A 16,927-nucleotide genomic window follows, 5' to 3' on the forward strand; every position below is an offset into this window, starting at 1 on the left:
TGGCCATCTGTTGCAGCAGGAACAGTGTTGTGCAGGTCTTCTCTGGTGTCCTGGTGGACTCAGGAATGATTCATCACATGAAGCAAATGGGATGGTCCATCTGTCCTACTGCAAAAGAAGGTGTGGCGTTTTCTCCCAAGCCATCACCCTGCGTGGCTTTGAGTTTCTGTGGTCTTTAGTTAAGTACCAAAGTGTTGCATGTCTTCTGTTTCTTATGGCTCTTACTCAGCTGTGGAAAGAAATACCAAGTAATGTAACCACTTTCTTCCAAGTCTTGGGCCAGACTCTCAGCTGGTGTAAGTCAGCAGAGCTCCACTGACATTATTAGTGTTCCAGTGATTCACACCAGCTGTGGATCTGGTCTTCTGTCTCAATTTATGAAGGGCTTGAACTAAATGTCAGGAAATATGAAATGATCTCTTATAGTCAGCAGTTCTCCACATGTGTTAATGGAGTTTAAGTTTACCAAAAGGTTTGACTTCAAAAAGTGATCCAACAGAAGAATAAACTTTCAAGAAGAATGCCTTACTTACAGGCTTTTTGGCAAGAAAGGGCTATACAACTCACTGCAATTTAAAGAAATTAACTCAGTTATGCATCGGGATACAGTAATACAGCTTCAGTGAGAATTCAAGATTCAAAATAATTTCACAGCACAAAGCAAGCTGTTGGCATTCAGTGAATAATTGCCTTACAAATAGGAATCATCAAGTCTTAAAACCAAAATTAAGTTGCTTATGAACTCCATGTCAAGAGCCTAATGCTTCCACTTTGCAAATGTAGTTGGGTTTATTCACAGGCGCGGTGCTACAGCTTTTGAAGATTAAATGAGGACCATGTTGTTACAAGAACACAGAAGCTTAATAGTTCTAGCTGTGTAATGTTAAAATTCAGCAGCGATTTGGCTTATAGATGTGATCTCATGTACAGTGTGGAAAACAGTTATTTTAGCCAATGAGGATAAAACCGTTGTTGACATTGCTTAAGCACTGTCAGGCTTCCTTTTCAAAATCAGAAAATGCTGGAATAGGTGAAACCTCAGTCAACAAATGTGAGGTCCCAGAAGTCTTTTTGTCTTTTGCCTAGTCTTGTATGCCTATATGGATATGAGGATATGCTTTAAAAAAAACTTCCCTTTTTTTAGAACCTGAACCTTTTTCAGTACCTGACATAGCCTGTGGTGGTACAGAGGTCTTCACAGCCTGATGTATTTGCTGATGAAATCTTTCAGAATTATTTGAAATGATCAGTGTGGGGCCCCACACTGTGTGATTTATGTATGTTCTCACTGGAGACTTAATGCTTTAGACAGACCTAGAAATTTAAAAGAAAAACACACCTTCAAAGGTAAACTCGAGCACCACACTGTGTTGGGCTATGCTACTTATATTTTAAAAAAATATCAGGGTGCAAATAAGTTGATTGCTAGTGACCAGAACAGCATTGAGTATCTTATCCTGCTGACCTCATTTTCTAAGGGTCCGATCCTGGCAGGTCTTCTCACAGTCCAAGTGACTTTGATGAAACACGAGTCTGTCTAGATGTCGCTGCATACCAAAAGGGAAAAAAATGCTTGGACACAAGTTATTCAGGCCTGAAGGAAAGTGTTTTGGAAGAATTCACAGAGAATGCTAGTTAGACATCCAGAGAAAGTAATTATCATAATCTGAATATACCAGCAAGTTGAATTTAAAAGTGGTTAGCAGAACTGGAGTGATGGATAGAGTGGTGAAGAAAGCCTTCTGAATACCAGAGAGCTCTTAGGAAGTGATGGCACCCAAGACTCAGCATTTACTGGGCTTTTGCTAATTCCCTAGGAGCATGGGGGGCTGCACCTCGAAATGAAAACCAGTCCCCAGGTCCACAGCAGGAGACATCATAGTGAGAGTTCTGAACCTCCAAGGGCTTGACAAACTTGAAGTGTGAGAGGCTGTGAATCACGCTGTGGCTGGGGTCTTAGGAAGCTCATTTTGTTTCGAAGATTGCACTGGTCTATAGAAAATTCTGCTCTCTGGACATCTCTAGGTAGGAGTTTTGGAAAACTTGGTTCTGAATCTGTTTGAAACCAAATTTTAAAAGAAAAAAAAATATTGCTGAATTTCACTAGCTATATTAGCTCTTCAACGCGGAGCAGTTGAAGGCAAATGCTTGAATTATTCTGAAAATTAAGATTGCTTTTGCATGCCTCATTGCACTGAGCCCTCGTACGGCAGCATTTGAGAGTAACACTTTCCATCACTTCTCTCTAGTTCTTCACATCCTGGTGGCTGATGTGTTGACCTTCATAATACATGAATTTTTCACCTTCTGTCAGGATTACAGCAGTGGAATATGCCTGGGCATGAAGCCATCAACCCTTATGAAACTCCAGCCAGTCCCGAATCGTACATTACAAGCACATCAAGTCTTCTCCCAGCTTCTTGCACCCATTCCCTACAGTGTACCACACCAAGATTAGGAGTTTTCACAGCAGCTGGTGATATGGACCTGGAATATCATGTCACCAAGAACTACCAAGTCTGTGATTGATAATTCTCCTCCTGAAGCTCACAAAAGTAAATTTGTCTGTGCAGGACTCAAAGATTTTTCGTGGATTCAGCCCTATAAATGTAAACTTAATTCCTATAAGGATAGGAAGCTGCTGCAGATGCCACTGTCTTTGGAAAACCAAGATACATAAGCACAGAGCTGTCTTTACCACAGTGGTGTCTTGGAAAGGGGAGGAGAAACAATGAACATGGGCTCTCGGCATATGCAAGAGATATTTAAATGATCTGTGTTGATGAGGACAGTCAAAGGAGTGGTAAATAAGACTGATTGATGCAGATTAGCATGCTATTCAGTGTAATGGGTGTCTGATTCAGGTGTGAAGTGTTCAAGTAGGAGGTGATTAGGGAGGTGATTGTGCCCCTGTCCTCGGCACTGGTGAGGCCACCCCTCGAGTATTGTGTCCAGTTTTGGGCACCTCAATACAAGAGAGATCTCAAGGTGCTGGAGCGAGTGCAGAGGAGGGCAACGAAACTAGTGAAAAGCCTAGAAGACAAATCATATGAAGAGCGGCTGAAGGAGCTGGGGCTGTTAGTATGAGGAAGAGGAGGCTGAGGGGAGCCCTCATCACTCTCTACAACTACTTGAAAGGACCCTGTAGAGAGGTTGGTGCTGGGCTGTTATCACAGGTAATTAACAATAGAACGAGAGGGAATGGCTTCAAGCTCCAACAGGGGAGGTTTAGACTGAACATTAGGAAGGAATTCTTCACAGAGAGAGGGGTCGTGCATTGGAACAGGCTGCCCAGGGAGGGGGGGGAGTCACCATCCCTGGATGTGTTTAAGGGATGTTTAGATGCAGTGCTGAAGGACATGGTGTAGGGGAGGACTTTGTAGAGTAGGGTAGATGATTGGACTCGATGATCCCAAGGGTCTCTTCCAACCTCAATGATTCTATGATTCTATGATTCTATGATTCTATGATTCTATGATTCTATGATTCTATGATTCTATGATTCTATGATTCTATGATTCTATGATTCTATGATTCTATGATTCTATGATTCTATGATTCTATGATTCTATGATTCTATGATTCTATGATTCTATGATTCTATGATTCTATGATTCTATGATTCTATGATTCTATGATTCTATGATTCTATGATTCTATGATTCTATGATTCTATGATTCTATGATTCTATGATTCTATGATTCTATGATTCTATGATTCTATGATTCTATGATTCTATGATTCTATGATTCTATGATTCTATGATTCTATGATTCTATGATTCTATGATTCTATGATTCTATGATTCTATGATTCTATGATTCTATGATTCTATGATTCTATGATTCTATGATTCTATGATTCTATGATTCTATGATTCTATGAAGTAGGACTCTGTGGTGTCCAACTGTCTGAGGACCAACCCTTCTATTTGCACACAATTATAGCAAATGTAGACTTAACATATATACAGGGGAAGGTCAAGGAATTGCAAGTCCCTGAATATCTGGATTTATGTATTCTGCAAGGACTTCCTGCATTTTGCTTTGTTTTCTTCCGCTCTACTGTTTGGAGAGAGGCTTGCACCTCCGGGGCATGGATCTCTGAGACAGCTCGGTGCGATTCTTCATATGCCTCCATGCCAGACTGATGGACAACGGACACATGCTCAGCACCAGGGCAAAAATAAAGAGTGGTTCACAGACCATCGTCCTGGGCAGCAGTAGAAAAGCAGATCCTTTGTACGTTTTCTGCATTTGTTCTGCATCCCTAGCTCTCCATGTGGAAATTGTGGGTGAAATGGTCATTCTCAGGGTCCTAAAAGTTGTAATAAAATAGCTGAATCCTTGACATTTATAAGCTGAATTCCATCTGTTTTGTTTTGCCATTGCCATCTCAGCAAGTAATTAGGTCTTACAAAAAGCGCTTTTTTCTTATGTGTAACCTTAACAAAAAGCTCAAAATACACTATTAAATGGTTACCTTGGCGGTGTATACATTGGAATTGTTTATATCTGTATCTAAATTTGTTTCAAATCTCTTCGCTTTTTATTTCCAGACCTGATCTGGCCTCACAGAAGACATCAGGCAAGAATTCCCCGGATGAGATGTCTCTCGAAACACTGGAAAACACTTGTGAGCCAGAGGACCTCTTTGATGACATCTAGCTACGTGTTAGCTGAGAAACTAAGAGACTGGCACTCCTGACACCGTTGAGCTGTAAAACTAAAAGCCTTTGTTATAGACACTGAGCCGAAATCTTTGCTCTGAGGTGGTATTCGATGACATACAGCTCAAATCCTCTTGTACTGCACGTGTCCCCATTCTTCGCTACGCGGTTGTAGACCCTTGGCCTGCTATGCTTGATTTGTGATGGCCTTGACATCACTTTAGCCTCTCTGTAGATCTTTTAGCATGTGTATATGGGGAAGGAGGCCACCATCATAGCATTTTTACATCCTAAGAGTGTCTGACTGCTGATTGTAACCAGCATCAACTGGTTTCCAGATGTCCCCAGAGAGTAAATCAGGCATAAAGAAGACTTAAGGCTACGGCTGTACTTACCTTATATACTGCTGCTTTCCTGAGAAGCTCAGCCTAGATGCAGTCTAGCTAAATCACCTTCAACTTTGATTGAGATATATCTTCAAAAATGGTGAGTTTAGAATCAGGTCTTCTGTCATGAAGCATCCAAAGAAATGTCCTTTGGCTTTTTGCTTGAAGGTTCTCTGCGGCATTATGCACTGTAAGGTGTATTCTTGCTTTTGGGAGTAAAGTGCTTATAAAGTCAATGTTGAATCCATTTTAACCTTCCATACAAACCCATAGCCTTTAAAATTGCCATTTTTGATACTTCATTGTTTTTCTTAGGGTGATTTCTAAAAAAATAAAACGCACTCTAAAAATACATCAATTTTGTTTTTTATTTGCTTAGGCACTCTGTGAGTAAAGGTGCTAGTGAGCAAAATGTGTTAATCCAACCTCTTCCTACCCAACGCTGATGGATTCATGCAGATTTAAGGCTTTATTACAAAAAGTGTTAGCAGTGTGTATTTACCTTCAGCGGTCAAGAGTCTACAGAACTCGGCGTGCGTGTCAGGTTTCTGCTTTGCAATTCTAGGAGCCTGAATCAATTCTTGTTTAAGGCAGAGGGAGCCAGTTCTTCTGCCCCAGAAGGGATGTGATCCAGCACGAGTTTGAAATGTGGGAGTAATCCCGTTGAAGTCAGCAGGACTGTGCAACATTGACCTGCTCCTGTGTGCTATGGCTTGGAACGGTCCTTGGAAGCTACTTGGTTAGATTATTTAGGCCCTGGTTCTGCCAAAATTCAATCCTATATTTAACTAAAGGCATCCATGTCGATATTTGCAGGATCAGGGCCTCATCTAAGAATTTAAGTGAGGATCCAGGAATATTGTATTTGAGCATTCCTTTCTGAAAAACATGGCCACGGCATTTTGAATTCACAAAGGGCTTTGGGACAATGTTATAAATCACACAGTAAAAACATGAATGGCCAAAATATTTTGCTTGCTACAAAGGCTGTGTGCTTGAGAAATGAGAGGACCACAACAGACCTATTCATGCATCCATTCATAGACGTTGCCTGATTTTAAATCTTCCAGTGCTGATCTGACAATGCTTTCAGCAAAAGCTTGTGTAGAGTTTCAGCTTAAATGTGAAAATGTTCCATGACTTGACCTGAAATAGAAGAGCTTGGTTCAGTTGTGCCTGCAGCAGGAAGTGAAGGTAAATGGAGGTGAACATCCTGCAAAACTCCGCATTTAAGGAACTGTTGGTTTCTAACAGTAAAATGTTGTTGCATCAATAGGAGGTGTTACACATAGTTGGTAGATGTAATAAAATCTGTCAGAATGTTTATTCTTTTATCTTTTCTCGAGGTTTATATAGAATTAAGCCAGGAGTTGAGCAGAAAATGATGTGATGGCAGGTACATACCTTGGATTGTGTGGGCACATGCATGTCATTTAGTTAGGGTGGCCAATCCCCAGTCACCTGGGACTGTGTATAGGCATGGGGACACCTCCTCTCCCCTCAGAGCCTACCTACAATACATCGGTCTCCACAGCCCTGTGACAAGTGTTAGTGAAATGCTCCTTTCTGAAGATTTCTGTGAGAATCTATTGCTTTTCTGCCAATAAGGTTCCGGTTGACTTTGAAGAGGAAAAGACCCACCCAAGTGAGCACAAATTATTTGTGAGAGCAGAGGTAGTATTGCAAAAGCTAAAGAATGTCAGCAAAACATCTTTGTGATGCGTGTTTGACCTCAGGAAGTGGGGACATCCACTTTACCCTCAAACTCATTCGTCCCAATGCATTGAAATAGACCCAATCGCCTTCATTGGGCAAGCCAAGAAAAATCTTTTCCAAACTAACCTGTGATGTTTGGGAAGGAAACTCAGCAATAGCACCTCATGACATTTTATTTTTTTTTAATCTACTAAATTAATAGGGTACTCTGCTGCTTGGTTAAGTCTCCAAGAAATGCTGGGATTTTCGCTAGCCCTCCATGGTGATGGAGCTCCTGCTGTGAGGGGCTTTCCAAAGCTTACAGAGCAGAAGTGTTCCCTTGTGAGTCAATAGACAATGCTCCTATTCATAAATCAAACATAATGTTCATGCTGTGGTCCACCATAATCCTTAGGTTCTTCCTTGCGGAGTTACTGGGGAGTCACTTGTTTTCCCATTCTGCATTTGTGCAGCTGACTGTTCCCATGCGGTTTTAGTAACTGGCATTTAACTGTGTTGACTTGCATCCTATTTTCATAGCTGATTTCCCTAGTTTGTAAAGATGATTTTGAGTGCTCATTCTTCCTCAATTTGGTATTATGGGTGAATGTGGTAGGGTCACTCTCCCTTTGCTAACATACAGACCATTAATAAAAACACTGAACAGTTCTGGACTTAAGCCTCCGTTCATCCTTCTATTAAATGAAGTTACTAAACTTAGTGAGCACGGTTTTCTAGCTCACCTTTTGGAAGACCATATTTCCGGGCATGCCTATAAAACTGTTACATTAAATAGCCTGACATGAGATGTCAGTCAATTGCTTCCCCCCTGTCCAAAATATTTTAGTAGTGACAGAAGACGAAATAGAGAAACATGCCCACAAATGGTTTTTCAAGACAGGAAATTAACCTAAGTTAGGAAACGCAGATCAAATTTCAAAGGCCATCCTTAATTAGTACTTCTCTTTGATATTACACTGCAAATGATTTCCCAGATAAATTTTTTCTTCACTTTAAACTGTACTTTTGGGGAAGATAAAACATGTAGTTGTTTTATAGGAGGAAAAACATGCTATTTTGCATTAAAGATTTAGACTCATGTAAAATTTTATACTTTTAATGTGACTAATAAACAGAATGTATGTTTTTATGCATAAAAATCCATCACTTGAGGTCTGGGTTTATCCAGCAAATCTTTTAATTCAAAAATATTTACAATATTTTTTTCATGAGAGAGAAAAATTGTTGTAAAGCAAAAAAACCCCCTCTCTTTTCTTGAGGGAGTTCTGTATAAAATATTGTCTTTGGGGTGAAAATATTATTTTGATTTTGAGATAATGTTTTGGCAATCTGTATCTCTATTTTAAGTAGGGTCCTACTATTATTCCCAACGTAGACGCTCGTGTGTATATATACATGTGTATTAGATGTGCTGTTCTTCCTTGCTTTGTACCTGTAAAATATAAATGGTTGTGTGTATAAAAATGGTTCTCTGGAAATGTTTAGTATAGTCTAGCTGGCTTTAACAACTTCTGCAGTTTGATCTAGCAGCCTGGAGGTACTCGAGGAAAGAAAAAACCTTTACACATGGGAATTCAGATGCTGCTAAATGTTTAAGGTAAAGCTGCTTTTTTTTCTGGCTTGCCATCTGCTTTGTGGGGAAAAAAAAAATATGTGGAAACAGTGAAGTAAGAATGGTAGGAAAACAAGGCAATAAAAACATGTCCAGACTGCTTGGAGTCTGAAGGTAGTATATTTGAACATCTTCTGAGCAATTTGAGTTCAGGAAAATGTACCAGGAGTTGGTTATCCTATAGAAAAAGAGGACCAGGTAGGGAGGGTTTCCATCTTCTGGACATTCTCCTATATTCCCTCTTTTATTCAGTAGTGCACTCATCCTTTCATCAGGGGTTAGTACCACTTTTCTCCTAAATATTTTTCTGCTTTAATTTTATTCTAATTCCCTTCACAAAATCTGAGGTCTCGTCAAATCTTTTTCCTAAATTTCCTTTTGGCAATCTATCGTCCTCCATCTCATTTCTTTTCCATGTAATGTTGGACAAACATCTGAATTTTCATCTCCCTCTGACCATTAAATTATTTCCCTGCTATTATAATTACATTCCAAAATCAATTTCATTCATAAAATCTATCAGTATTAATCTGCTAGCATTAGTAAAATGAAACACTGTGTATTTTTAAAACTGACGCTACTAAATGGGAAAAAACCAAGCTGAAGGAAGATTACTTCTGGAGGTCCTTAGGGGTGAGCCTTGGGACCAATCTCATTCAGCATTTTCACCAGTGGCATTGGCAAAAAAAGTAGGAACTCCAGTGAGACCTGTTGATGGTGTGCACCTGGGAAGCCTTGTAAGAAATAGGTGTTTCTTTTTTTTGAAGTAAAAGCAGCCACCACCTTTAAACAATGCACAAGTGAAAGGCATGTGGGATCAGGAGTTTCTGATGGGTGTTGTGTGGTGGAGATTTATATTACAGAGAAGGGGAAAGCACAGGGGGAAAATAAGCAGTGAATTAGTGAAAAACCAAGGGCATGGCTGGGAGAAGCTCTGTGAGCCTGGCCTGAGGACAAGAGAGAGGGAGCATGTGAGAGCTGGCAAGAAAAAGAGAAATTTGAGAGCACTTTTGGCCTAAATACTGACTGGAAAAGGGGGTGAGGACTGAGCAGAGACACTTGACCCTGTTTAATTCGTTCTTTTTGGCAAACAGGATTGCAGAAGGTGCCTGGCATTGCCTGATCTTGAATTGCCTGCTAATCTGACTGGTCAGAGGGGATAGCAATAACCAGAAATAGCTTTTTTTGCCTGGATTCTCAGGTCTTGTCCAATGGCTATAGCAGCCTTAATATCACCCAAGGTGAGTTGTTTGTTAATGCCCTGGAGAAAAACGATTAGCATACTATTTTCAGGTTATTTCTTGGGAGGGGAGGATAGCTTTGTTTTGGGGGGTGTATGGTCCTCTTGTCTTGTGCAGATATATTTAACTGAAGAAGATTTTGCCATCATACTTACACCACCAACAGGACAGGTGAGGCTGGAAGGGGCCTCTGAAGATCATCTAGTCCAATGCTCAGAGAAGGGTCAACCACAGCAAGTAGCTCGCTCCCTGCCCAGTCCATTATCATTTAGTAAACAGAGAATAAGCTTCATCTTCCAAAAATATTTAATATAAATAGGGGTTCTGAATGTAAATCAGTCTGTTTGCTGGGATGTTATGAAGCTTTCTGAGCTCCCCTGGCAGCATCACTAATGAATGCTACAGCCCCATCCTGGTGCAAGTGTCTCTCTTCAATGCTTATATGTACCCCAGGTCCTGTAAAGCTTTTGTTCTGAGGCTCAGCTTTATGCCTCTGCTAATACTTAAACCTGTGGGTCCTAGCTGGAATAGTCACAATCAGGAAACAAGTAACACTAAACCATTTTAATATTAAAGCTGAAGCCACTGTCCCTATTGTCCTCTGTGTGTGAAGGTTCTCCCCAACACAGAGCTGTTGTTTATTTCAGAGAGACTGAGAGGAATATCTGATGGGAAAATTTAAGTCCAGAGGTAGACATCTACTCTAGTACTTTCTGAAAGGCATGAAGGTACATATTTAATTACCTATTTTTATGTGACTACTGTTGTTATAGTACTCATCATGTAGTAGTCATCACTCCAGCATGAAGTACCTGTGCTGTTCTAAGTAAATTAAATAAGATCACATTGTCCTTCCTTTCCTGCTTAATTAAATATCACTTGGAAGTCCTGCCTCTCATTTTTAGTGGATGGTTCTGATTCACATTAATTGAGGTTTAGCCCTGGATTCAGTCAAAGCATCTACCCCAATTTTCTCATGTAGCCTGTTAGCTTCTAGTTTTCTTTCTGGGCTGTTATAAGATCCTCTTTCACTTCCAAGGTAGTTTAAAGGTAATTTTAAAAATGTATTTTAATGTTAACCAGAAGCCAGAGTTCTAAGCAGAAAAGGCTGGAGGTGGCTGCAGACTGTCCTCCAGACTCACCTCCGGACTACTTGGGCCATGTAAAACATAAAAAGGCAGTAAAATGCGTTTACAGGACTAATTCACAAGCCCAGTATGGTCAGCTGATTCCAGAGATAGATTAAAATCACTGCCCAGAACCACTTGAATTAAACACTATTCTCATTGTCAAGTTGAGAAAGAACAAGAACCAACCACGGCACAGCTTTGCTAATGCTTCCTCGGTGCTTGGCTGTTACTAATGATTTGAAGTGAAAAAGGGAAAACCTGTGTCATAAATGACAAAAACTGGCAATGGAAGAGCCCTACCCTATTAAGTCACCTCATCACCCTTTTGCCAAACCTGTGGGGAAAAAACGGCCAGATTGTGTCCAGAGGCGCCGGTCAGAGAGGTGAGGTATGGCTGGAGCTTGGGAAGGAAGAGAACATGGTGTCTCCTGGAGTGCTGGAGCTGCTCAGCCACCCCATGTTGGAGTCCTCCTTGGTTAAGTTGGATTTGCCTCCTGTGATGAGCCCAGGAATGTTGAGCACAACCAACCAGCCTAACGTAGCGTTCCAAATGGTGGGAAGCTGCTGCACGTGAAGGACGTGAGTGGAAAACTCTCTGGGCTTGATTAAAATATGTGGGTTGAAGTGTTCAGCCGAAGACAGTTACCCAGGCCCCTTGGCAGCAAGGGAAGCTTGGGTTTCTTCAGCTTCCCTCCCCTGGGATAAGATGACTTGCTCCCAGGCGATACCCTTCTCTTTGTCCATGAGTACTGAGGGAACGTGGAAGGCAAACTTGAAGCTTGTGGCTGCTTGAAGCTGGGTAGATGACCATTGGTGGTGGGGTAGCCACCATGGCTGTGGCTTCTGCACTCCTGAGAGCCATGAAGGGGTTCAAAGCACCTGATGTATGGGGTTATCAGTCCCTTTCAAGGTGGTGGGCAAAAGCAGTCATACTGCACAACGATGTGTCTGTAGGCAGTCTGAAGGTGGTGCCTTGTGTTTCACCTGGGCACAGCTGATGTCTGAACCCTTGAGGCCTGCCTGGAAGGGCATGTTCTGCTGCTGTCCTCCCTGTGCTTGTTCCTCATGTGTCCTACAGTTATTAAGCAAAGTCAACTCAAAGAGGAAGCTTTACAAAGACACTAGAAGAGCTTTTGTGCCACAATTAAGAGGACAGAGAAGCAAAGAAATACGTATAATAAATAGTCGTCCAAGAAAAGGTGTGACAATACAATGATCAAGCACAAATCCATCTGCTATGACACAGACTAAATTGTGTGTTGATATTCCAGGTAATTCAGAGGCCCTTCTTATGAGTTTCCCACATCATCTGGGTGAAGGTTTTGGTTTTTTTTTCTGCTTTTGACTCCTTGCTGTGTTGGGAAAGGAAGCACGAGCAATACTCTCTGGCACCGTTTCCACATAGCAAGCACACGGTCAATTTTCCTTCATATGGAGGGAAGAAGTTAATCTTTATCCTTTCCGGTAACCTGCTGGCAGCCCTGGAGTGCACCCTGATCTAAATACCATGTGCTCCATCCCTCCCAGCCTCTGTCTCACAGCCGCATCCAGGAAACCTTACAACCTGCCCTCAGCCCAGAGGGCATTTATGAGCATGTTCGGGCTGAAACGCTGCCAGGAGGTGGGCTTCTCAGCGCCAAGGACAACTCCTTGGGGTTGAGCGAGGCAGAATCCTGTCAAATGTGGCGTGGTCCAGCTTTTCTGCTGGGAAGGTCCAGCGTGGAGCATCCCGCAGAGCTGCTGGCACGGGGGGTGGTGGCAGCCCCCTTCTGCGAAGGGGAGTGGGTGGGAGCAGGAGGGATCCTGCATTCGTAGGGGCTGCTGTAAGTTTACTTTGGAAAATGCGAGCCTCGTTAGACATTGTCTGCGGGGAACTTTTACCAGACATGTTGAAGTAAAGTTCACTCCACCCTCTTTTCAGCAGCTGCGGCGGGAGCCAAGTGCAGATGTTATATTAGGTGTGGACGTAGCGAATGCAGCAGAACGACCGGTCCTTGGGAATGGGTATGTAAAGCTGAGCGCTCCGGTGCCTGACACGCACAGTAGAGCCCTGATATTAAATAACCCAGGTTCAAACCCAGGTTCTAAGCAGAAAAAAAGGTTCAAACCCAGGTTCTAAAGGGCTGGAGGCGGTTGCGGACTGTCCTCCAGACTCACCTCCGGACTACCTGGGCCATGTAAAACATAAAAAGGTAGTAAAATACATTTATGGGACTATATTAGAGGACAAATAATGTCTGCCACATCTGTACTTCTCCTGCGAAGATCTCTCTACTTACTCTGGTTAATTATTGTCTACAGCTGGTGCGAGAGGCAGGTCGTAACCCTCACATAACGAGGGTGAATGAGGATGAGTGAGCCATTTACCCCTGGTTGTCCATGAAATTGCTCACGTGAGAGTGGAGAAAGCTCAGCAGAGCAGAGCACCCGTCTTTTGTTGGGATCAGACCATCCCCACCTCATTTACCCGGGAGATTGCAGCGCAGTGATTTTTAAATCGGGGAAAAGTAGAAGTTAAAATGCACGATGCGATGAGTCTTTCCTCCTTGGGAGTTCGAGGCACACGTGTGTTCCCACACACGGTCTTAGGGCCAGCTTCCATTCAGTGGTCATGTTCAGGGGTTGCCTTGCCAACCACATTTCTTCCACAGGGAGAAGAAGAAGCCACAGGGAAGAGAATAGCCCCCTCGTTAGCCGCACGGCGTGGTGTCAGCGTGGCTGATAGAGAGAAAACCCTGTGTCCTGCTCCTTGTGTCTGCGGGTATTTCGGTTTTATGACTCCATCCTTCCCACAACAGAGCCAAAAAACAAAGAGATGGGAAATGAAATCAGCTGTCTAGAAGCTGCGCTAATAAATATCTATAAAAATAAGATTGGATTCCCAAGAACAAAAGAGCAATTGAGACATTTAACCTAAACATCCATAATAAACTAATCAGAGCTGATTTATGGCGAGAAATATTTTATGCTGCAAAGGCATGGAGGAAGTGAAATAATTTCTGCCTAACACTTGGCCTCTTGCAGGCTGTCTCATTCCCCCTCACGCAAGCTTGGGAAGATGTGACAAACCTCCTCATGACAAATCCCAGGAATGTTGTGTCTTCCCCTTTGACTTCAGCTGGGCTGAGCAGCCAAACTGGATGATGATTTATTGCAACTGCTCCATAATAAACTGCAGTAAACCCAGAATAAGCTGTTACTCTGTAATTTTTTTTTAATCTTGATTTTGCTTTCAGTTTTGTGCAGAGGAACAAGCTAGCAATTTTCTGGTTTCGCAGCCTGCTTTCTCCAACTGGAAGTGCTGTGAGGACCTTTCCTGTTGCTATCACTGGTTTCGATGGATGGTTCATCCGCCCTCAGGTCATCTTTTTGCCTCCTTTTTATAAACAGGTCCACTTGCTTAATTAAACTTAATCAGAGGTGTGCAGAATGGGCATTACGGTTGGGATTCAGGCCACCAGAGGAGGTAGGACGGGTCCAAGGAAAGCAGGACTAGAGAGATTTCTGTTTTAATGGAATGCTTCACTCAGATCCAAGATGGAGATTCAGGTACCATTCCCCTCTGCTTAGAGATGTTCCCTGTCACAAAGTTCATGGACGAACTTGATTTCTTGACACCATGGCATACATCACCTGTCAATAAGATACAGAAGAGGGGATGTTGTATGAGGTTCCTCCTAAAGAGCAGGAGTCCACGCCATGGAAACAGCAGGCTTGCCTGATGCAGGACTGCTGCGGAGGGGACATCTCTGAAGTTAAAGTCCCCAAATTAGGCAGCCGAGACCAAAGTTATTTGTGCATGAAAACCACTGGCAGTTCTCAAAACAATGGGATGTGGGAGGGCGACCCTGATTGGTTTCATCACTCCAGTTCAAGACCGTAAAATGGGAAATGAAACTTAACTAGCACAAGATGACACACAAGCCAAAAAATGAAAGATGCAGTCTCTGATTTCACAAAAGATATACGTAGGTTTCACAATACCTTCTTCGTATGCTCTCCCCTTCCCCTCAGCACACGAGTTATTTTGAGATAAGTACGAAAATCAGGCTAAAGAGGAGGCAGGCACATTCTGAGCAGCTTTTACTGTTTAACAGTGATTTCTGACTCTCAGCTCAGGGGAAAATGTTCAGATTGATGTTCACATCTTGGTCAGGCTGGTCTGAGGCTCTTTGTTCTGTTATTGCCTGTGATTGTAACATGCTCGCCCTCCCTCTCACCGGGACTGCGTTGCCAAATAGAAGTTACTCCACACCCAGCCCCGTGATTACAATTTGAATAGAAAACTGTCACAAAGTAAAATCCCTTTGAGGGCCTCGAAAATGTCTCAATAAATTCTAGTGACAGTGGTGCTTTTTCTTTATTCGCCTGGCTAGATTTTTATTTTAGCCCTTTTGTAATGAATTGCTTTCCATTGTAGCACGTAATTACTTGACAGAGTTTTGCTAAGGGGGCCCATGAGTCAAGTTCTCACCTCACTGAAGTCAAACCCCAAACCTTATCTGGACTTCAAGGAAGCAAAGGTGTGACTCACATGTTTTTTTAAAGTTCATAAAAATGGTACTGCGTGGCTAAGATGACAAACTAGAAGCAAAGCAGACAGTGCAGAGTGTCACCTCCTGGGCAGGAAGGCTCTGATGGTTAAGGTAATGTATGGGAAGCTGTGCTTTGGAGGAATGGGGTAGTCCTTGGTTGATTTTTTGAAAAACAAGAGGTTGATTTTTATTTCTTTTTATTTACAGGAGAGAAGAGCCTAGGCTGCAGGCTGTGGTACCACCAGTGGCCCAAACCTAACTGCACCCCAAATGGGTGCAGTTCTGTCTTCCTGCCCTCTCTGCTGAGGGATACTTTTTGTTCTTCAGCTGTGCCAAAAACAGGACTAAGAGCTTTGGATAACTTCTGAATTAAAGCCACATATATATGAGTTTAATTGAGTATAGCTGCCCTGAATATAGGATTGACTGAAGACCCATGAGCCCATGCAACCAAAAACTACCTTTGCTGTAGGGTCTTTGATGGACCATTTTGTGATCTTTCAAAATCCTGAACAGAAATACTGGCTCACATTTCAGTATGCTCTGATGACTGTCATCCACAGAGGGTATCTAAGAGAACTACAGCATAATCAAAAAGGATTTTGAAGGTAGCATGAGGCAGTGGGGAATGCTAGAGGGAGCAAATAATGGAGCTTCAAATGTAGCTAAAGAAGAACTGACAAACAAACTAACTGAACAAACTAAAACAAACAAAAGGAAACAGCTTTTCATGCAACCCCTGGAGCTTGTTGCCAAATAACAGGGTGGATGCTAAAAGCTAACACAGCTCCGAGAGGAAGTGGGTCAAGTGTTCTGGAAAAGGTCACCAAACATTCACCCAGGAGGTCCTCTGGGATGACAATGTCTGGGGGCCAAGAGAGTACCGGGGTAGAAGTATAATAGGTATTACCCTGTGTCTCTACTCAACTGCTTCTCACCACTGCTGTGGGCAGATGCTGAACTGAGCAGACCTATGGTCTAAGCTAGCAGTGACTGTTGCTATGGGTATAGATAATTAGTAGGTTGCTGTATGCCTTGCCTGGGAAGTAAAGCTGTTGCAAGAGCAAATGGGGAATTCCTACACACATTGGTGTTTTAATGAACCTGGGGAATGTTGGCTTACAATTAGTGAATGGATTTAATTAGTGAACGGATTTATGAGGAAGGCAGGTTGTTATCTCCTCAGTGCTCCTTACTCTCTGTCTCCTACGTATGTCGCTCTGTTCTGCCTCATATGGCAGCACCAAATGTCATCTTCGTGTACTTCCATCTGAGGTCAGAGCCAAGCCTGGCCCTGTACTAAATCATCTTCTTCTCAGCTTCCAGAGGTTGAAGTATTGCTTTGCCATGGTATTTGGCGCAATGAAGTGAGTTTCAGCCAGTGTCAGAAAAATCTCCTATTCAGGTATTTAGATGTGGCGCTCTCAGGACACCATATAATCACTTTTTAAATAAGATGCATATGTTTGCAACAACTGCAACAGAAAAGCCTTTGCTGTGCAGGTCAACATCTGGCCAGCTGTTGACATGGAGAGGTATCCACCCATAAAGGGGCGGCGTTAGGCACAGGTACAACTGTGGAGCATCCTTAGGCTTCTTGTTTGCACTCAGTAGTAGAAAAAAGAAGTTCATCTGAC

The 16,927-nt window shown here is 42.5% G+C and overlaps 1 protein-coding gene across 2 annotated transcripts in view; it reads left to right on the forward strand.

Moving 5' to 3' along the window:
• XRCC4 (X-ray repair complementing defective repair in Chinese hamster cells 4) overlaps positions 1-8,236 on the forward strand; it is a 188,009-nt gene extending 179,773 nt beyond the window's left edge. For both annotated transcript variants that reach the window (XM_014960514.1, XM_014960513.1), the window contains exon 8: positions 4,560-8,236. In XM_014960514.1, coding sequence (XP_014816000.1) covers positions 4,560-4,668 — 109 coding nt within the window. In that variant the 3' untranslated portion in view covers positions 4,669-8,236. The remainder of the gene's footprint in view (positions 1-4,559) is intronic.
• The last annotated feature ends 8,691 nt before the right edge of the window (positions 8,237-16,927 follow it).

This window comes from Calidris pugnax, unplaced genomic scaffold (genome assembly GCF_001431845.1).
Source record: "Calidris pugnax isolate Ruff unplaced genomic scaffold, ASM143184v1 scaffold326, whole genome shotgun sequence".
In the NCBI taxonomy this organism is placed as follows: domain Eukaryota; kingdom Metazoa; phylum Chordata; class Aves; order Charadriiformes; family Scolopacidae; genus Calidris; species Calidris pugnax.